General features: G+C 34.5%; 1 protein-coding gene across 6 annotated transcripts in view; it reads left to right on the plus strand.

Annotated features, from left to right (window-relative positions):
• USP25 (ubiquitin specific peptidase 25) overlaps window positions 1–16,893 on the plus strand; it is a 142,418-nt gene that overhangs the window by 37,324 nt on the left and 88,201 nt on the right. For all 6 annotated transcript variants that reach the window (XM_067034938.1, XM_059065617.2, XM_059065616.2 and 3 more), the window contains 2 exons: window positions 8,349–8,511; window positions 16,771–16,857. In XM_067034938.1, coding sequence (XP_066891039.1) covers window positions 8,349–8,511; window positions 16,771–16,857 — 250 coding nt within the window. The remainder of the gene's footprint in view (window positions 1–8,348; window positions 8,512–16,770; window positions 16,858–16,893) is intronic.

Below are 16,893 nucleotides of genomic sequence, written 5' to 3' on the forward strand. Positions count from 1 at the left end.
GTAGTGTCAGTAGTTTTATATCCTGTGTTTTCTAATTAAAATAACATAATAATTAGATAACTAGTAAAAATAAATAAATAAATAAATAAAAGTTAAGGAATTTAGATTATTCCTAATCTCTATTATGTACAATATATATTATATATTCTTTAAGATACTAATTTTTGTCTAAATGGAAAAAAATCTCTTTAAGATAATGCCCTTTTTTTTACCTTGATCTTTTAATTTTAATATACTCTTAAAATAATAAATATTTCGCAAGTATTTTTATTGTAGATAGCATTGCAGAGAATTGGTATAGTGTAATATGACAAAATTTTATGTAAAATTATACTCAAGTTAAAAAAATATTAATTTACTGTTGCAAAATGTAATTTTTTTCCTTGATATGCATAGATTTTATAATATATAGTTAATAAAAGTTAACTGTAACATTCAGTAAATAAGCACATTTATAAATCATACTGTATTAGAAATAGGGGAATATGAGAATTCTAGTTAAGCATTTGACAAATATAACATTGCAGTGAGTTTTATTAAGGCTTAGACTCTAAATTCAAAAGAGAAAATGATGAATTTTTTTTTTTTTTTTTTTTTTTTTTTTTTTTTTTTTTTTTTTTGCGGTATGCGGGCCTCTCACTGTTGTGGCCTCTCCCGTTGCGGAGCACAGGCTCCGGACGCGCAGGCCTAGCGGCCATGGCTCACGGGCTTAGTTGCTCCGCGGCATGTGGGATCTTCCCGGACCAGGGCACGAACCCGTGTCTCCTGCATCGGCAGGCGGATTCTCAACCACTGCGCCACCAGGGAAGCCCAATGATGAATTTTTTAAGGAAAACATTTATATATTATGCTTAGAAGTAAATTTATTTGTTCATTACCTAGTAAATTCAGATGACAAAATCTTGCCAAATAAAATCCTAGAATCATTTGACTATGGTTGTATTTCAGTATACATACTTTAATATGAATTCACACCTTTGGAATACTGTGTTATTGTGTATAACTAGATGAGATAAAACCTTTTTACATCTTACAATCCTGTGTTCCGGCACCCATAAATTTCATGGTAAAATTTCTTAAGTTGAACATTTTAGAAGTGTACTTCTTAATGTCAGGATTGGATGCATTTATTATAATTATCTTAGTTATCAATGCACAGACAGGGAACAAGTAGAGTATGGATAGTAGAAATTTGTTAATAAACTGCATTGTGGCTAGTTTGTGTCTAGCATATTTGTTGTGAAAATGGCTTGCCTCATGAAATGACTTTGAATAAGTTGGGTAGAAGGTAGGGCTAGGTTCTAGTTAAAATTGTTACAGAGAGCACACCTTCAACAGTTTCAGGAAACGTGGTAGACTAATACAGATTTTCTAGTGGAAACAACCGGAATGTGTTGTTTCTGTTGGATGTAAAATATTTTAAGATCTCTTGAAAGTATTATAGAATTGTTAAGATAGTAAGGGCTATAATCAGACTAAATCAAAGTGAAAGGTGGAACCCAAAGAAGTAAGTTCGGAATGCTGAAAGTCACTTTTTGACATGATGACATTTGCTTATGTGTATAAATTTGAATTTCAGTTTTGATACCCTTGTTGAATGTGGGAAAAAGAAGTTAAAGGCCATTGTCTATGGTGGGAAGCTTTAATAGGAAATCATTCTCCTCGTAAAGTTATGTCAATGGATGACATATTCACAAGGGTAAATCAGAACTATCCCCACCCCGAAACTCCTATAATACTACAAAGACAGTTGCCTTAGCTATGAGGAGTGTTGTTGGAGGGGATGAGATTTGCCCCTGAGATTGTACCATGGTTGTACAGCTGAAATTTGTGTCACTTTAATGATTCAATAAATCTCTACTTGAAAAAAGACTGTGAAAATATCTTCTAGAAATGAAAATAAGAATTACTAAAGTAAAAAAAAGGAAAAAGAAAAAACAGAACACAGGTTTAATAGCAGATTAGCTAAAGAATGTATTAGTAGACTGTAAGCTCTATGAGAAGAAATTATCCAGTGTGTAACAGATAGCTAAAAAGTTAAATAATATGGAGAAGGGTTGAATGATACGGAGAATAAAATGAGTAGGTCTAACATACATTAATTGGTGTTTCAGAAGAAGAGAAGGGAGTGAGTCGGAGGTAAAATTTAAAGTGATAATCACAGAATTTTTTAGAAGTGAAGAGATAACTTGTAATTTCATGAGCCAACAAATCCCAATCAGAAAAATGAAAAGAACCCACACATAAATTCATTATAGTGACACTCCAGAATACTTAAGACTGGGAAAATCTTAAAATTACTTAGAGGAAAAAGGTAGAATTATCCTCAAAATAGTGACAGTGAAAGTGACAAATACACAAATTTACATAGCAGTTAGACACATGAAAATAATAAGTTGGACAAGTTAAAAGTGGACAAGTTGCCATGTTGGGTATGATGATAGATTATAGCAGTGGTGGTAATCTTTGTGGTGCAAGTTTGATGAGTCACCTCATTGGAGAACAGCCACCACTATATATCCAACACAATGACTAAAATTAAAAAGACTGACAATATCAAATGTTGGCAAGCGTTTAGAGCGGTTGGAAGTGTCATATATTGTTCGTAAGAATGTATAATGTTATAGCCATTTCGGAAAACTGGGAATTTCTAGTGTATTTCAACATATATTATGCTAGGACTTAGCACAGTCCACGTTTCCACTTCTAGGTATAGAAACTTGAGAAGCACATAGTGCCTTTATTGATAATAACTAAAAACTGTAAACAACCAAATATCCATAAGAGCAGAATAGTTAACAGTGGTTGTATATTCACACAGTGGAATACTAAGCAATGTAATGGAAAACATTTTCCTGGTACTTTAAAAAATGTGGAGGGGGCTTCCCTGGTGGCGCAGTGGTTGAGAATCCGCCTGCCGATGCAGGAGACACGGGTTCGTGCCCTGGTCCGGGAAGATCCCACATGCCGCGGAGCAGCTAAGCCCGTGAGCCATGGCCGCTGGGCCTGCGCGTCCGGAGCCTGTGCTTCGCAACGGGAGAGGCCACAGCAGTGAGAGGCCCGCATACCGCAAAAAAAAAAAAAAAAAAAAAAAAAAAAAAAAAAAAAAAAAAAAAAATTTAAAAAAAAAAAAAATGTGGAGGAATCCACAAAACAACATGTTGAGTGAAAGAAACTTAACACAAAAGAGTAACTGCTGTGTGATTCCATTTATGTGATGTTTAAGGACAAGCAGAACTAGTTTATTGTGGTAGAAGTCAGAATGGTGATTATCTGAGAACTAGAGAGACACTATTGGTTGGGAAGGGGCATGACAGAACTTTGGGGAATAATAGAAATTTTCTATATCTTGGTCTGGGTGGTGGTTACATGCGAGATGATATCATTGGTAAAAATTTCACTGAACTATACATTTAAGGTTTGTGTATCTTATCATATGTAAATCACCTCAATAAAATACTCTTACCAAGAAAAGATGTATTTAGCCCTGTTAGTTGATAATCAGTATACAAAAGGTTATGTTTTTATATATAAGAAAAAATGATAAGGAGAAAATTTTAAAAGCTACCATTTATAACACATAAAACTATTAAAGACCAGGAATAAATCTAATAAGTGTGCAAGAACTTCTAAGAAGAAAATTATTAGATAACACTGAGACATATTAATGAATATGGAAATAATTGGAAATGTATTCTGTTTCACAAATTGGAAGACTGAATATTGTAAAACTAGTCATTTCTCCTTAAATTAACTTATGGGTTTAATGTGATCACAATCAAAATACCAATAGATTTTTTTTTAAAGGAAATGTAGAAGATGAATACTCCCTTCCTCCCTTCTTCCCTCCCTCCCTCCCTCCGTCCCTTCCTTCCTCCTTCTCTTCCTTCCTTCCACCTTCTTTTTTCTTTTCTTTTTGGTTGATCTGTATAGCTTAAATGATATGCAGGTTTTCCAGTGAGTATGTTGCTTGCTTGAAATAGACTTAGATGATCCAAAGTGGAATGTTTTCTATAACACAGTTTAAATAACAATACAAAAGAAAACAAGCAAAAAATAAGAAGCCCTCAAAATCAGTACAATAAAATTCTACTAGGAACATGAACACTTACCATAAGTAAGTGATTTAAAAATTCATTCAATATAGTGTGTGGAAGGAAAAGAGACAGCAAAACATTTTGTCATCTTTTTATATTGTTGAATGCCATGGTCATGACTAGTGTTGAGAAGATAAGGTGATTGTAGTTGGGGTTGGTATTTGTGGCTTTTGGGCTTGCCTTTTTCAGTATGTTATATTTTGTTCTAAGCTATTTCTGAGCTCTGAGATTTGCAGTGTTATTTTTTTATTCTCTCTCTCTACTTGCAGCCTTAATATCTGAAACGTAGCTATTGGCATACTTTACACTTTAAATCCTGGGTAGAATCATTGTTTGGTGAGGCCAGGGAAGGAACCCTTATAAGGACTTGGCTTTATATAAAGCTTATATTAATATGCCAGGGCTGAACTATAGCAAAGGACAAGGGCTTGGGAATGGAGGGCTCATATTTGGGCTAGAGGTTGGGTTTTTGCCAAAAAAAAAAAAAAATGACAAAGAGCTAGCAACATCTAATACTTTAATCTTCCCTCTACTTCAAACACTTGTTTAGCCCGTTTTTTTTTTTTTTTTCTTTTAAATCATGTATGCTCCAGGGATGAAACAAATCCATGTTTCTATCCTCTGGATGCTGATGGGAGAGACTGGTTGATTAATAATTTTGTGCAGTGTAATAAATGTATTTATAAAGTCGTTTAGGAGCCAGGAGGAAGTGGTAGGAGGAAACCTACTGGAGCATGTTGTAAGTCCTTGGTGATTAAAAAACTAAATGTGTTATAAGCTCTAAATCAAGATCACAAAGTCATGGCATTCTTTCATCCATTATTTTTAGTACCATAATGCTACCATATTACCATATGTTTAAGGAATATTATAATCTACTTCTTTAAAACTCATGCTTTTATTATAATGAATGATGATCTCTGCCATATGACTGAATTGAGTTATATGAATATTTATATACATTTAAGTATGTATACCCACCCACCAAAAATAAATGTGGTTTATAAATGGATACTTAAAAAAATTTTGATATCTTAGGTCACTTTGAGAAACAGTGAACATGTGTGTCTTAAGCTCTACCAGTTATTACAGTTTGTATGTAATTTTACCTCTGTAAAAAGTTTTATGGGAATGCTGGAGAGATGGTACCTTCAGTTTATATCCTTGACTTTCTTTCCCTCCTCTTGGAACAAAAAGTGCAGGTAGCTGCTTAGTCCTAGAAAGTACATTTGAGGCCATACATTCTCCCAAAAGTAGGCAAGGGAACTAAAAAGCTTATATTATCTTATCACCTTAATGTTTTCATACAACATGAAAATCAAGAGATGTATTTTCTTGGTGGGAGGGGGCTGAAGAGGAGGGTGCCTGAATTGACTATCGAACCAATAAAAAAATACTTTCTGGTTTTTAGTTTTTAGTAATGTTAACTAGATCTGGAATAAGAATGTCATCTCAGGGGAGTCTGGATTGTAGATTTGGGATGGGTTGTTGACACTTGTGGGGAACAGGAGACCTTTTTACTCAATATGGTCTTGAGGCTGAGTTTTGTTTTGTTATTAACTTCATGTGACTTATTTTTATTTTTTCAATTTTTAATATTTATTTATTTTTTTAACCTCTTTATTGGAGTACATGTGACTTATTTTTAGACTTTAATTTTTGTAGACGGTACATTTTGTAGAAATCAGGTCTTCTCAAGTTTTTCCATGACTGTTGTCTGTGTGACCCGTTTCCTGATCATTATGATACAAATGATCTGGTGTGTTGGCATTGAAAAGGGTTATTTCTAATTAGTATTTTATTATAATTAGAAGTTTAAAAATATGTAATGGTAGAGGATCATCCACCTAGAAGATTTAGGAATGAGTGTATTTCTCCTTGTTCTCCTTCACTTTTGATCAGTTTATGCTTTTGGAATATACTGTAGAATCCTCTTTTTTAATGGTTATTGTACATGCCCAGTGATGCTAATCAACTGCTGGATGCCTCTTCTGTCTCTTGTATATGACCGCTGATGCTAATTCTTCTTTCCTGTTTGTTGTATGGTTGCTACTTCACCCAGAACCCATTGCTTGTTTTAGTTCATTCATTTCTAATTACCAATGTAGAAATAAGGTTCCTTTTTTTATACTTCTGGATATATATATGTTACAAAAGGAGCAAACTTTTCAAATGAAAACACTTCCATTTATAAAAGTCAATAAATAATTAAATATACCTTGTTATATAAAATAGACTTTGGTGTTATATTTACCTTTTGTATACTATGTGTTAACTTTTCTCTTTTGAAGTAGTCACCTTGTACAAATTTAATTTTTCCAGTTGATTATTCTTATATTATGTTGAATTGTACAACTTGAACAGTAGGAATTATCTCAAGTTGGCTCTTTGACTTACCTCCCCCTTATGTTCTTTAAAACTTATTTCTGAGAAGAGTGGGATGTTCTAGATAAATGCTGATTTTCTTATGCCCCAATTCATCTAACTAAATACCTTCCAAGGAGTTCTAGTACCTTTTAGTGGTCAATAGTTTAAGAGAAAAAGCTTGTATGGGCCGAGGTTGCATGGAGAGTTGATATTTGGGCAGAGTACTGCTGCTAATGTTGGACCACTCCTAAAAGTATATACTGTTTATTTTTAAATATGTGAGTTTACTTTGATCTTTACATTGTAATGTATCATATTGTTTTCTTTTTTAAAAATTGATTAATTAATTTATGGCCGCGTAGGGTGTTCCTTGCTGCACACAGGCTTTCTCTAGTTGTGGCGAGCGGGGACTACTCTTCGTTGTGGTGTGCGGGCTTCTCATTGTGGTTGGTTTCTCTTGTTGTGGAGCACGGGCTCTAGCTGTGTGGGCTTTAGTAGTTGTGGCACGTGGGCTCAGTAGTTGTGGCTCGCGGGCTCTAGAGCACAGGCTCAGTAGTTGTGGTACATGGGCTTAGTTGCTCCGTGGCATGTGGGATTGTCCCAGACCAGGGCTTGACCATGTGTCCCCTGCATTGGCAGGCGGATTCTTAACCACTGTGCCACCAGGGAAGTCCCTATCATGTTGTTTTCTGCTTTTGTTTTTCAGTATGTGGTTTCACTGATTCCCAAACAAGACTCTATCCTACATTCATATAGGTTATTTTAAGTAATACTAGTTTGGAATCCTAATACATTGTATCTAATGTCATGTTGTAAGGTTAGTGGCAAAAGAATAATTTACTTTTTCTGCATAATTAAGGAAAATAGCTATATTATTTTGACATTAATCTCATAGAGCAACATCTTTAGGAGAAAAATAGTGTAGCATGAATGAGATCTTCTCAAGAAGCCAAAAAAGTTGAAAAAACTTATTCTTGCTGAGGTTTTATAATGAATACAAAGTGAGTTAAGATATTTAGCTATTATTTATGCTTATTTAGAATAGTAAGTAACACATGTCTTGAGCTGGCAGAAATGCATGGTTAGTTTATATGTGGGGATTAGGGTTTTCCAGCATGTTGTTTCATGTTTAAGAGCAAGAAAAGAACACCATTAAGCAAAGTAGCATTACTCTTAGCCGTGTTTAGATATTATTTTTAGATATTCTGTAGGTGCATTTATTTTGAAGAGGTTAATCTTTTATTATTCTGATATGTAGATATTTATTTCAGTAGATTTTTCCCTAGGCAAACTTTTGGGTAAAGAAGTGAACACATAAATATTCTCTCCCTTTATTTAGCTCTTGTAGAATCATGGATCTCTAGAACTGAAAGGAACCCTAGAATTTACCTTACCCTTTTTATAATAGAAAAGGGAATTAACGGTCAGAGGAATAAAAGTACAGTTTTTTTCAATTTTTAGTTTTCTTGATTCAAAGTAATTCTTATAAAAATTAGTCATTATGTTATATTGTAAATATGTACTTCAATACAGTGACTTTTCAGAAAACTTATCTAGGTACTGTATCCCTGGTACTAAGCCTCTAATTTGTTGAAACATAATTTAATATATTTCCTATTACATAATGCTGTCTTTTTGTGTTTGAAATTTCCTTTTTCTGAGAAAAATAGGCTGCATGCCTCTTGATGTGTTGGCATTGCCACGGCTATGTTCTTAAAGAAAAATAGCTTCCGCTTGAATAAATTTAGTTTTAAATATTACTTCCCCAGATGGATTGTCTAGAGCATAATCTATTAAAATCCTTATAGTATGCTATTTTCTAGGGTACAGCACTAAATTAATACTGTACTTTTTTTCCCCATTATCTTCTTCCCATTGTTTAAGAGTTCTTGAAGCCAGCATAGCAGAAAATAAAGCATGTTTGAAGAGGACACCTACTGAAGTTTGGAGAGATTCTCGAAACCCTTATGATAGAAAAAGGCAGGACAAAGCTCCTGTTGGACTAAAGAATGTTGGCAATACTTGCTGGTTTAGTGCTGTTATTCAGGTAAGAGTCTTTATGCAGATCTTATTTGGTGGGCCTGACAGCAATGGAAAGTGGGTTGGGGTTGTGTTTCTTTTAAGCTGTATACAACTGCAGACCAGGTTTTAGTATGCCTTTCTGTCTACTAACCTAGTTTGGGGATTGCAGTATTCCCCACCCCACTTTGTTCCTCACTCCCAGTATGGAGTTTTAATGATAGAACACTACCTAATGCCGTATTCAGAATTAATGTTTCTTCCTTCCCATTTGTTGGGAATTGTCAGAGTGGAAAGAAAATATTTTTGTATATAAATCCCTGCAAATTTAGGGAAGGATGTAACCAAGATATGAAACCAAAATCAGATCAGAATTATTTATATATAATGGAAAATATCATTCAAGAATTATAGTCATTTAAATACTATTTTTATGTAAGAGAGCATTTTATTTGAGGAGGGAACAGATTGACAAATAATTCTCAATACGTATGTGAGAATGATGTAAAGAATAAATGTTGATTAATTGAGAATAACATATTTTCTTTCTAACTTGGAAAGCCCTTAATGAAATGTTTCTTGAGCTCCTTATTCTAAAATGAAAAATGTTTGTATGCGTAGATATCCATTATCTTCTCAATTTGGACTAGTTTTCTTTTTTTTTTTAAACTTTGTGATACGACTTTTGTCATAAATCTTTACCATTCTCAGACATTGATACTGTTATCCATCAAATTGCAAAATGTTAAAGTCTCCTTAAATAAAAAAATCTATGAATAATAACATGCTCTTAATTTTAATTGCCATTTAGGAAAATTAATATTTGTGCTTATTTTCCTAATACAGCTGAATTGTAGCTTATTTATTATTTCTGATGAGTACTTTTAAAATCATTAGATGTTTTCTAATTTACATTCTTTTACATTCAAAATATCTCATCATTTTGTACTTTTCCAAAACTGTATACAGCGTAAACTTCATATGATATTAAAGCAACTCACAGGTTATTAAGTTCATTTCTACAAGGTTGTTAATTGTGTTCTCTAGGTGATTAACCTGTAGTTTTAACTTTTTTTCTCCTTCCATGTTATAATTTCCAACTCTTTTCTGCCTTTCTGGCAAATAATATTATATAATTTGATTTCCTTTGGTTTTCTGGATTTATGCCTCACTTTTTAATAAACTGTGGTATATACTAGTTAATAATATGCTATGTTATTTCTTTTCCAGCCTATTAAAATGTTAAGGAGTACCTTGATTAGCATAAATTTGTGATGATACTTTTGTTCTTGGCCTTGAGTATGCATTAATTGTTCACTTACATGCCAACAATATCTCATCTTAGGTCTTCTTTTTTTGTGTGTGTGTGTTATGCGGTCCTCTCACTGTTGTGGCCTCTCCCGTTGCGGAGCACAGGCTCCGGATGCGCAGGCTCAGTGGCCATGGCTCACCGGCCCAGCCGCTTCACAGCATGTGGGATCCTCCCGGACCAGGGCATGAACCCTTGTCCCCTGCATCGGCAGGCAGACTCTCAACCACTGCGCCACCAGGGAAGCCCCTCTTATATCTTGTTAATAGGCTATCTTGCTTTACTTTACTTGCACTGTTAGTAAGGGTTTTTGCATTTCATTGTTCAATCTAAATTTCATAATTTAGTCATCATTTTTTTTTTTTTTTTTTTTTTTGTGGTACACGGGCCTCTCACTGTTGTGGCCTCTCCCGTTGTGGAGCACAGGCTCCAGACACGCAGGCCCAGCGGCCATGGCTCACGGGCCCAGCTGCTCCGCGGCATGTGGGATCCTCCTGGACCCAGGCACGAACCCGCGTCCCCTGCAACGGCAGGCGGACTCCCAACCACTGCGCCACCAGGGAAGCCTTAGTCATCATTTTAAAATATGAAGCACAGTTTTAAGGCTCTGATCTGAGTGTTTATGAGTATGCTTTGCAGCCTGTATTTGGATAAGTAGATGCTACCTTTACACTATTAGAGCCAGTAAATGAGGTTCATTGATTAGCTGTTTCTCTTAGAAAACTATAAGAAGTAAGAAAGTGCTTCTAAAGAATCAATAGTTTAGTTAGAATAAACACCTCGGAGAAGTAACCGCTAACCTTGAAAAATTTGGGTTATAATAAAGTAATAAGATACTGACTTGGGGATGTGGGAAAACATAAAGCTTCAGAGTTCAGAAAATTGTGGGTGGGAAGAAAAATTTATCTGGAGATAACTTCGTTTTATTTTTGAATGTAATTTTAAAGTCTCTTAACCCATTTTAAGTACCTTTTACTTTTCATTTCTAGTAATTGAAATATTTTATTTTTTCATTTCTTGACATTTCCTTAATTTCACAGACATCTAAAATATAACAGTTTTATCATCATAAATGGAACTTTTCACTTACGAAAGAAAATTTGGGTAGGAAATCTGTATTAGTGTTGGAAGTTTTGTTTTGTTTTGTTTTTTTGCGGTACACGGGCCTCTCACTGTTGCGGCCTCTCCTGTTGCAGAGCACAGGCTCCGGACACGCAGGCCCAGTGGCCATGGCTCATGGGTCCAGCCGCTCCGCGGCACGTGGGATCCTCCCAGACCGGGGCACGAACCCATGTCCCCTGCATCGGCAGGCGGACTCTCAACCACTGTGCCACCAGGGAAGCCCTAGTGTTGGAAGTTTTAAAATTGTATTTTCCAAAGCAAGGTGGAACTTGTTAAGACTGTGACATAAATATATTGTGAAGTTTCAATTACAAACTTTTCTCAGGGATGGAATTTATTATACTTAGTTGGCAAGACTAGTATGAAACAACTGGTAATTCTCTTTTGTAAGTATTTCTACCAATTATAGTAGTTTACTGGGATTATAAATCTCTAACTTCAGAGTAGGTAATGAGGATAGGCTACAGAAGGCACAGCTTTGTTATATTTGTTCCTTTAGGTACTGAGACCTAACTATTTTGGAAGGAAGGAACAATATCAGAAAGAGACTGTAAGCAAAGAGAAGAATGGCTTACATAATCTTTTGGATGCTAATAATATTAGCCTGACTGTCTTTAGATTGGGTATCAACCAGTTATCTAGTCAGGACTATTTTCATCCTGTTCAAAAGGAACTTTTATGTAGAAAGTACTAATTGGGGCTTCTTTTTCTACTAGGGTGTCAGTGAATTAGGTAGTTACTTATAGGAATATATTCTCTTTCTCTGGTTTGGGGTGTTAAATTCAAGTAATCCATGGATTCTCATGATACACCTTAGCACCATTCCCATTTGGATGCCTCTGAGATGCTCAGAAGTAAGGTGCTCATACTTCTCAGTTTGCCTGGTACAGTCCCAGTTTACTCACATTGTAGATCTATCAGCACCTATTAATTAGTCTCAAAGCCCTTTTTCATACTCAGCAGGGTTATGGGTTGGATGATAAAGTATATGGTCGCCTTATGCATAAATTATGAAACTCTAAGTTGACTAAAATACAGGCACCCTGAGGGCAGAGAGCACATCATCTAGGTTACTGTTCTGTACCAACAGTGTATAGTAGAGTGTCTGACATGTTGGAGGAACCCTGTAAGTAATTACTGAGTTGTAAATGAATGAACCGTAAAGGAGCATATATTACTTATGGTGGAATTGAAGACTTAAGATGCTTCTACCACTCTAATGTATTAAAGTATGGTATTGAAAAGGTGCTGCAAGTTTTCAAAACATTTCATGATATCATTTAACGTGTTTTTCATAGCACTTGCTTTTGTCTCTAATTTTCATCAAAGAACATGAGTACGTAGTTCAAAGAGAAAACCAAAAATCCCATAGCAATAAAAGCCTTGTGAAAAACAGCAGTCCTCTGCTCCAAACCACCCTGCCTGAGAAGCATAATCCTGCTTCTTAAAGGCATCTACAACCAATTCTAGCTGTTTCTCTTGCTATCTTCGTTTTTCTAAATGACATGCCTTTCTGCAGAGATAAATGGGAATTTAGCTCTTTCATTTCACCTACCTAGAATTGCCTTTCCTTTCATCTCCCAACATAGTTATATCACCAGTTAAAAATAGTCAGTAGTCAGTGTTTACATTTTCTTTTACTTTGTAAACATTATAGTGGTTTACTAAGACTACCCCTCTGTAATGCTTTGTTTTCCTGGAGTTGTCAGTTGCCACCTTTTCTTCTTTCTGTTTTCTGTATTCTTATCCTTAAAAATTTCCAACTGCTTCAACCTCTCTTTTGAGGTATTATCAATAGTGTGTTTCATATACTCAAACATCTCAAGCATGTTAACTCCTTTTTTTTCTTTTTTCTTTCTTTTTTTTTTTGGTGAGAGGAGTCCTTTACAACATGAGATTTCTGTGCCTCAAATCCAGACTGGATCCTAACTTTCCAAAAGCAGATCTAGAGAAAGGGAATTGGGGAAGGGACAATTGGGGGTCAGTTGGCAGGCTTTTACTTAACCCTATTTGTAGCCCTGAATCTCATCCTACCCTAAAATACACTATGACTGATTTTATGAACCTGAGTCAGTTAAATTATATTCAAAGTTTAAATTTTCCTGTATTCCACAGAGGAGAGAGTACTTGTCTGATGCTTCTCAGTCTGGGAAGGACATAGGGCTTTAATTGCTCTGTATACAGACTTTCAGTTTTTAATCATGCCAGTCTGTTTGTATCTCACATTGAAACTTATCTGATACCATTTCATTTTTTAAAAAATACACCAAGGAGAATTTATGTTGCTTTTCCTTAGTATCTTTTATTATAGACAGTTTATGTCTCCCTTTGCTCTCTTGTCATCACTCTTTTTGTTTTCCACAAATCATGTATTTAAACTCTCATCTTCCATTAGCTCTCTGATATTAGCAAGAGTTTAACCAAACTCTGCTTTAACAAATTTCAAAATTGACACATTAGCTTTGGACTGAATGAAAGGATGCTTGTTTTCAATGTGTATGACTCACAAACACAATTTAGGCAGTAGTGACAATGACTCTTTCCCACCCCTTTTGAAGGAATATGTTGACTAATACTGCTATGCCTGATTTATGGTATAGATTGGTACTTAAAATAAATTTCTATGATTTGTTGTAATAATCCATGGTCACAAATTCTACTTTGGGTAGTAGCATATTAAGTTGTTTTCGGACATCTACCTGCTCATATTTTGCTGGAGTCCAAAACAAAACAAAAGAAAAATGAAAAACCAGTTTTTTGAAGGCATCATAAACCCTAAAGCAGTGAGGAATTTTGAGGCTACACTTTGAGAGAACAAGAATTTCAGAGAGTAAGCTTCACATTTTGGGCTGATTTTATCTTTGAGGCAATTTCAGGAGTGACCGCTGATTGGCTGGGGAGCTAAGCAAAGTTTCACACAGGCTTGGAGCCCTAGGAAACACCTGAGATTTTCAGTTAACTTCTAAAGGGCTACACCCTAGATTTAACTGAGAACTGAAAATAGACCAGGCTTTGTAATTTGTGAATCCCAGCTTGAGATTTTCTCAGAATTGATTGGGTTAAGATGATCTAGGCTTGCAAGTAGTCCCAGTTTTGCTGCCTGCCAGAAGGAAATGTAAATTCTGTTAGAAGATACTATCATCTTGAACTTTGAATTTTCTGCAGTTTTTTACATACAATGTCTAGCACTCAAATCAGTCATAATTAGTTATATCAGAAAATAAGACATGTCCCAAAATTAAGAGAAAATAATGGATAATTAGAAATATACCTACAGAGAAACCTAAAAATTGAATTATTTGTTATGTAACTATTACTATGCTCAAGGAATTAGAAGCATGATTGAGAATTTTGATAGAAAACTAAAAGCTATAAAAAGAACAAAATAGAAATTTTAGAACTGAAAAATATGATAAATGAAGTTGAGATATCAGTGGAAGAGTTTAGCAGGATATCAGACACAACTGAAGAGAGAATTAGTCAACTGGACAGTTTGTGGAACATTTTCACACTGAAGCCATGAGATACAGATGAGAGCATATAAGAGATATTTTGGACATGGTGTGAATTGTACTAACACAATTTATTTTTGGTTCCAGAGGGAAACTAAAAGGGAAATGGATAAAAACAATATTTGAAGAGATGACAAAGAATATTCCAAACTTGATGAAAGAGATGAAGCCACAGATTAGGGAAGCAATAGGAACCAGGTAGTATGAATGTAAAGAATACTACACCAAGGCACATCGTAGTAAAATAGAAAAACACTCTATACAGAGAAAATACTAAAAGTAGCCAGATGGAAAAGGTGTATCACCTCTATGAAGGAGCAAAAATAAGACTAACGGTTGACTTCTCAACAGAAATGCTATCTTTAAAGTTCTGGGAAAAGTTAACTGGCTGTCTAGAATTCTATAACTAGCAAAAATCTTTAAAAAACCCCCACAATTTTCAGTTTAGCAGAAGCTGAAATACTTTGTTACCAGGAGACCCACACCAAAGGAAATTCTAAAGGGTGTTCAGGAAGAAGAAAAAAGCTTTCCAGTGGGAGCTCAGAGCACAGAAGTGGGATTGAGATTCTCCAGATTTGTCAATATTCTCTTTCCTATTTAAATTCCTTGTAAGAACAGTCTATACTTTGTCCCCCTTACTTTTATCCCATCTCTTCAGGACTCATTTCTGCTCTTCTGCCGTTCTACCATTCTACTGGAAAGGTGACTTCCCAGTTGACAAGTCTAAAGATTATTTTCTTGCCCTTACCTTACTAGAATGTGGCAACCTTCAACCTTTGCTAATCTTGTCCTTCATGAAATTTGCCAGTGATTCTTTGATGTACTCCAGAATCTTCTATGGTACTTTATATCTTTGTTGAGAGGTTTCTGACAGGAATTTTTAAAGCTCTGCAGTTATTCTGATACACAACTATGTTTGAAAGCTTTTTCTACTCCTTTTTTCTTCTGTGATCTCATACTCCACACTTCCTTTACTATTTTTATTTTGTCTTTCTTATAGCTCTTTTTCCTCTGGCTTTTAAATGCTGCTGCTTCTTTAAGTTTCTGATTTTGGTCTGTTATTGTACTTATTATTTCTGATTTATAACATCTGCTCTAATTGTTTTAACTTGCAATAACAAGATAGTACAAGGGCAGAGACTTGGTATATTTTATTCTCTGCTGCCTGTCTTCCTTGTGTCTGGCATGTAGTGGGTGCTCCATAAATATTTGTTAAATGAATGAATAAATGAATGAATATGTTCTATTGTTTAATTAAAAAAATACTTCAGATCACAATTATCAGTTTTATGGTTTTACCTTTCATATTTAGGTCTTTAATCCACATCTATATCTATATATCTATATATGACTATTTCTTTATATATAGTGGACCAGTTTTCCCAACACCCAGTACTAAACAAAATCTTGTTTTCTTATGGATTTGTGGTGCTATTTTTATTTTCTAGCAAGTTGGCTAACCCATCTTTTACTAAGATTGAATACATTATCACCTCCAGTACAATGATTTTCAAACTTTATAAACTGTGACTCACAGAAAGGAATATGTTTTACATTGTAAAACACTTTACACATACATATGTATGTAAAAATATCACCAATGAAAATTTTACAAAAGATACTCTGGTGAATTGACTGTTTATGACATGTTCTGATATTTTCCATTATATTTTATTTGTTTTTAAAATTAATGTTTATCATGATGACATTAAAGGGTTACAAGCTATAGCTTAAAAACATAGCTGCAGGAAGCTTTTTCATGAGCATCTTTCACATGCTTTCATTATGCTCTACATGATCAGTATTACAGTATTTTGGAGTAACACTGCTATTGTTATAATTATTAAATATCTGTCTCTTTTCTATGTTGTGTGTCTCCTTGACCATTAGCAATAATATGTAATTTCTTTGTGTCTCTATCACCTAGCGTGTGGCCCATAAATTTATTTGTACTATGTTTTTGTAGAATTGATACCTCTAGAAAACTCATACTGAAGATAACATGTCTAAAAATTCTTGACTTTGCATTTGTGTAGATTTTATTTTGAGGAAACTGCTTAGGCACATAGTAACATAAAGAAAGGAAACTTTTAATAATATATATTATGTTTTTTTTGAGTTGTCCACGTATAATTTTCTCCTTTGCAGTACCGCAAATATTGTTAATGATTAAGAATAATATGTCAAAATAAAAGAAATGTGACTTCTTCTCAGGGAGAAAATAGGCCTTCTTGTGCTAGTGGGTAATATTCTGTATATAAGAGAAATCTCTCAGGCCAGTCATATTTTTATAGTTCTGGTAATAGAATTTTCCCTTTGGTTATCTTAAATTGTTCTTTTTCAGTCATTATTCAATCTTTTGGAATTTAGAAGACTAGTTCTGAATTACAAGCCTCCATCAAATGTTCAAGATTTACCCCGAAACCAAAAGGTAAAATTATGAAAAATTTTTAAGCAGAGTATATAT

Source organism: Kogia breviceps, chromosome 5 (assembly GCF_026419965.1).
Source record: "Kogia breviceps isolate mKogBre1 chromosome 5, mKogBre1 haplotype 1, whole genome shotgun sequence".
Taxonomy (NCBI): domain Eukaryota; kingdom Metazoa; phylum Chordata; class Mammalia; order Artiodactyla; family Physeteridae; genus Kogia; species Kogia breviceps.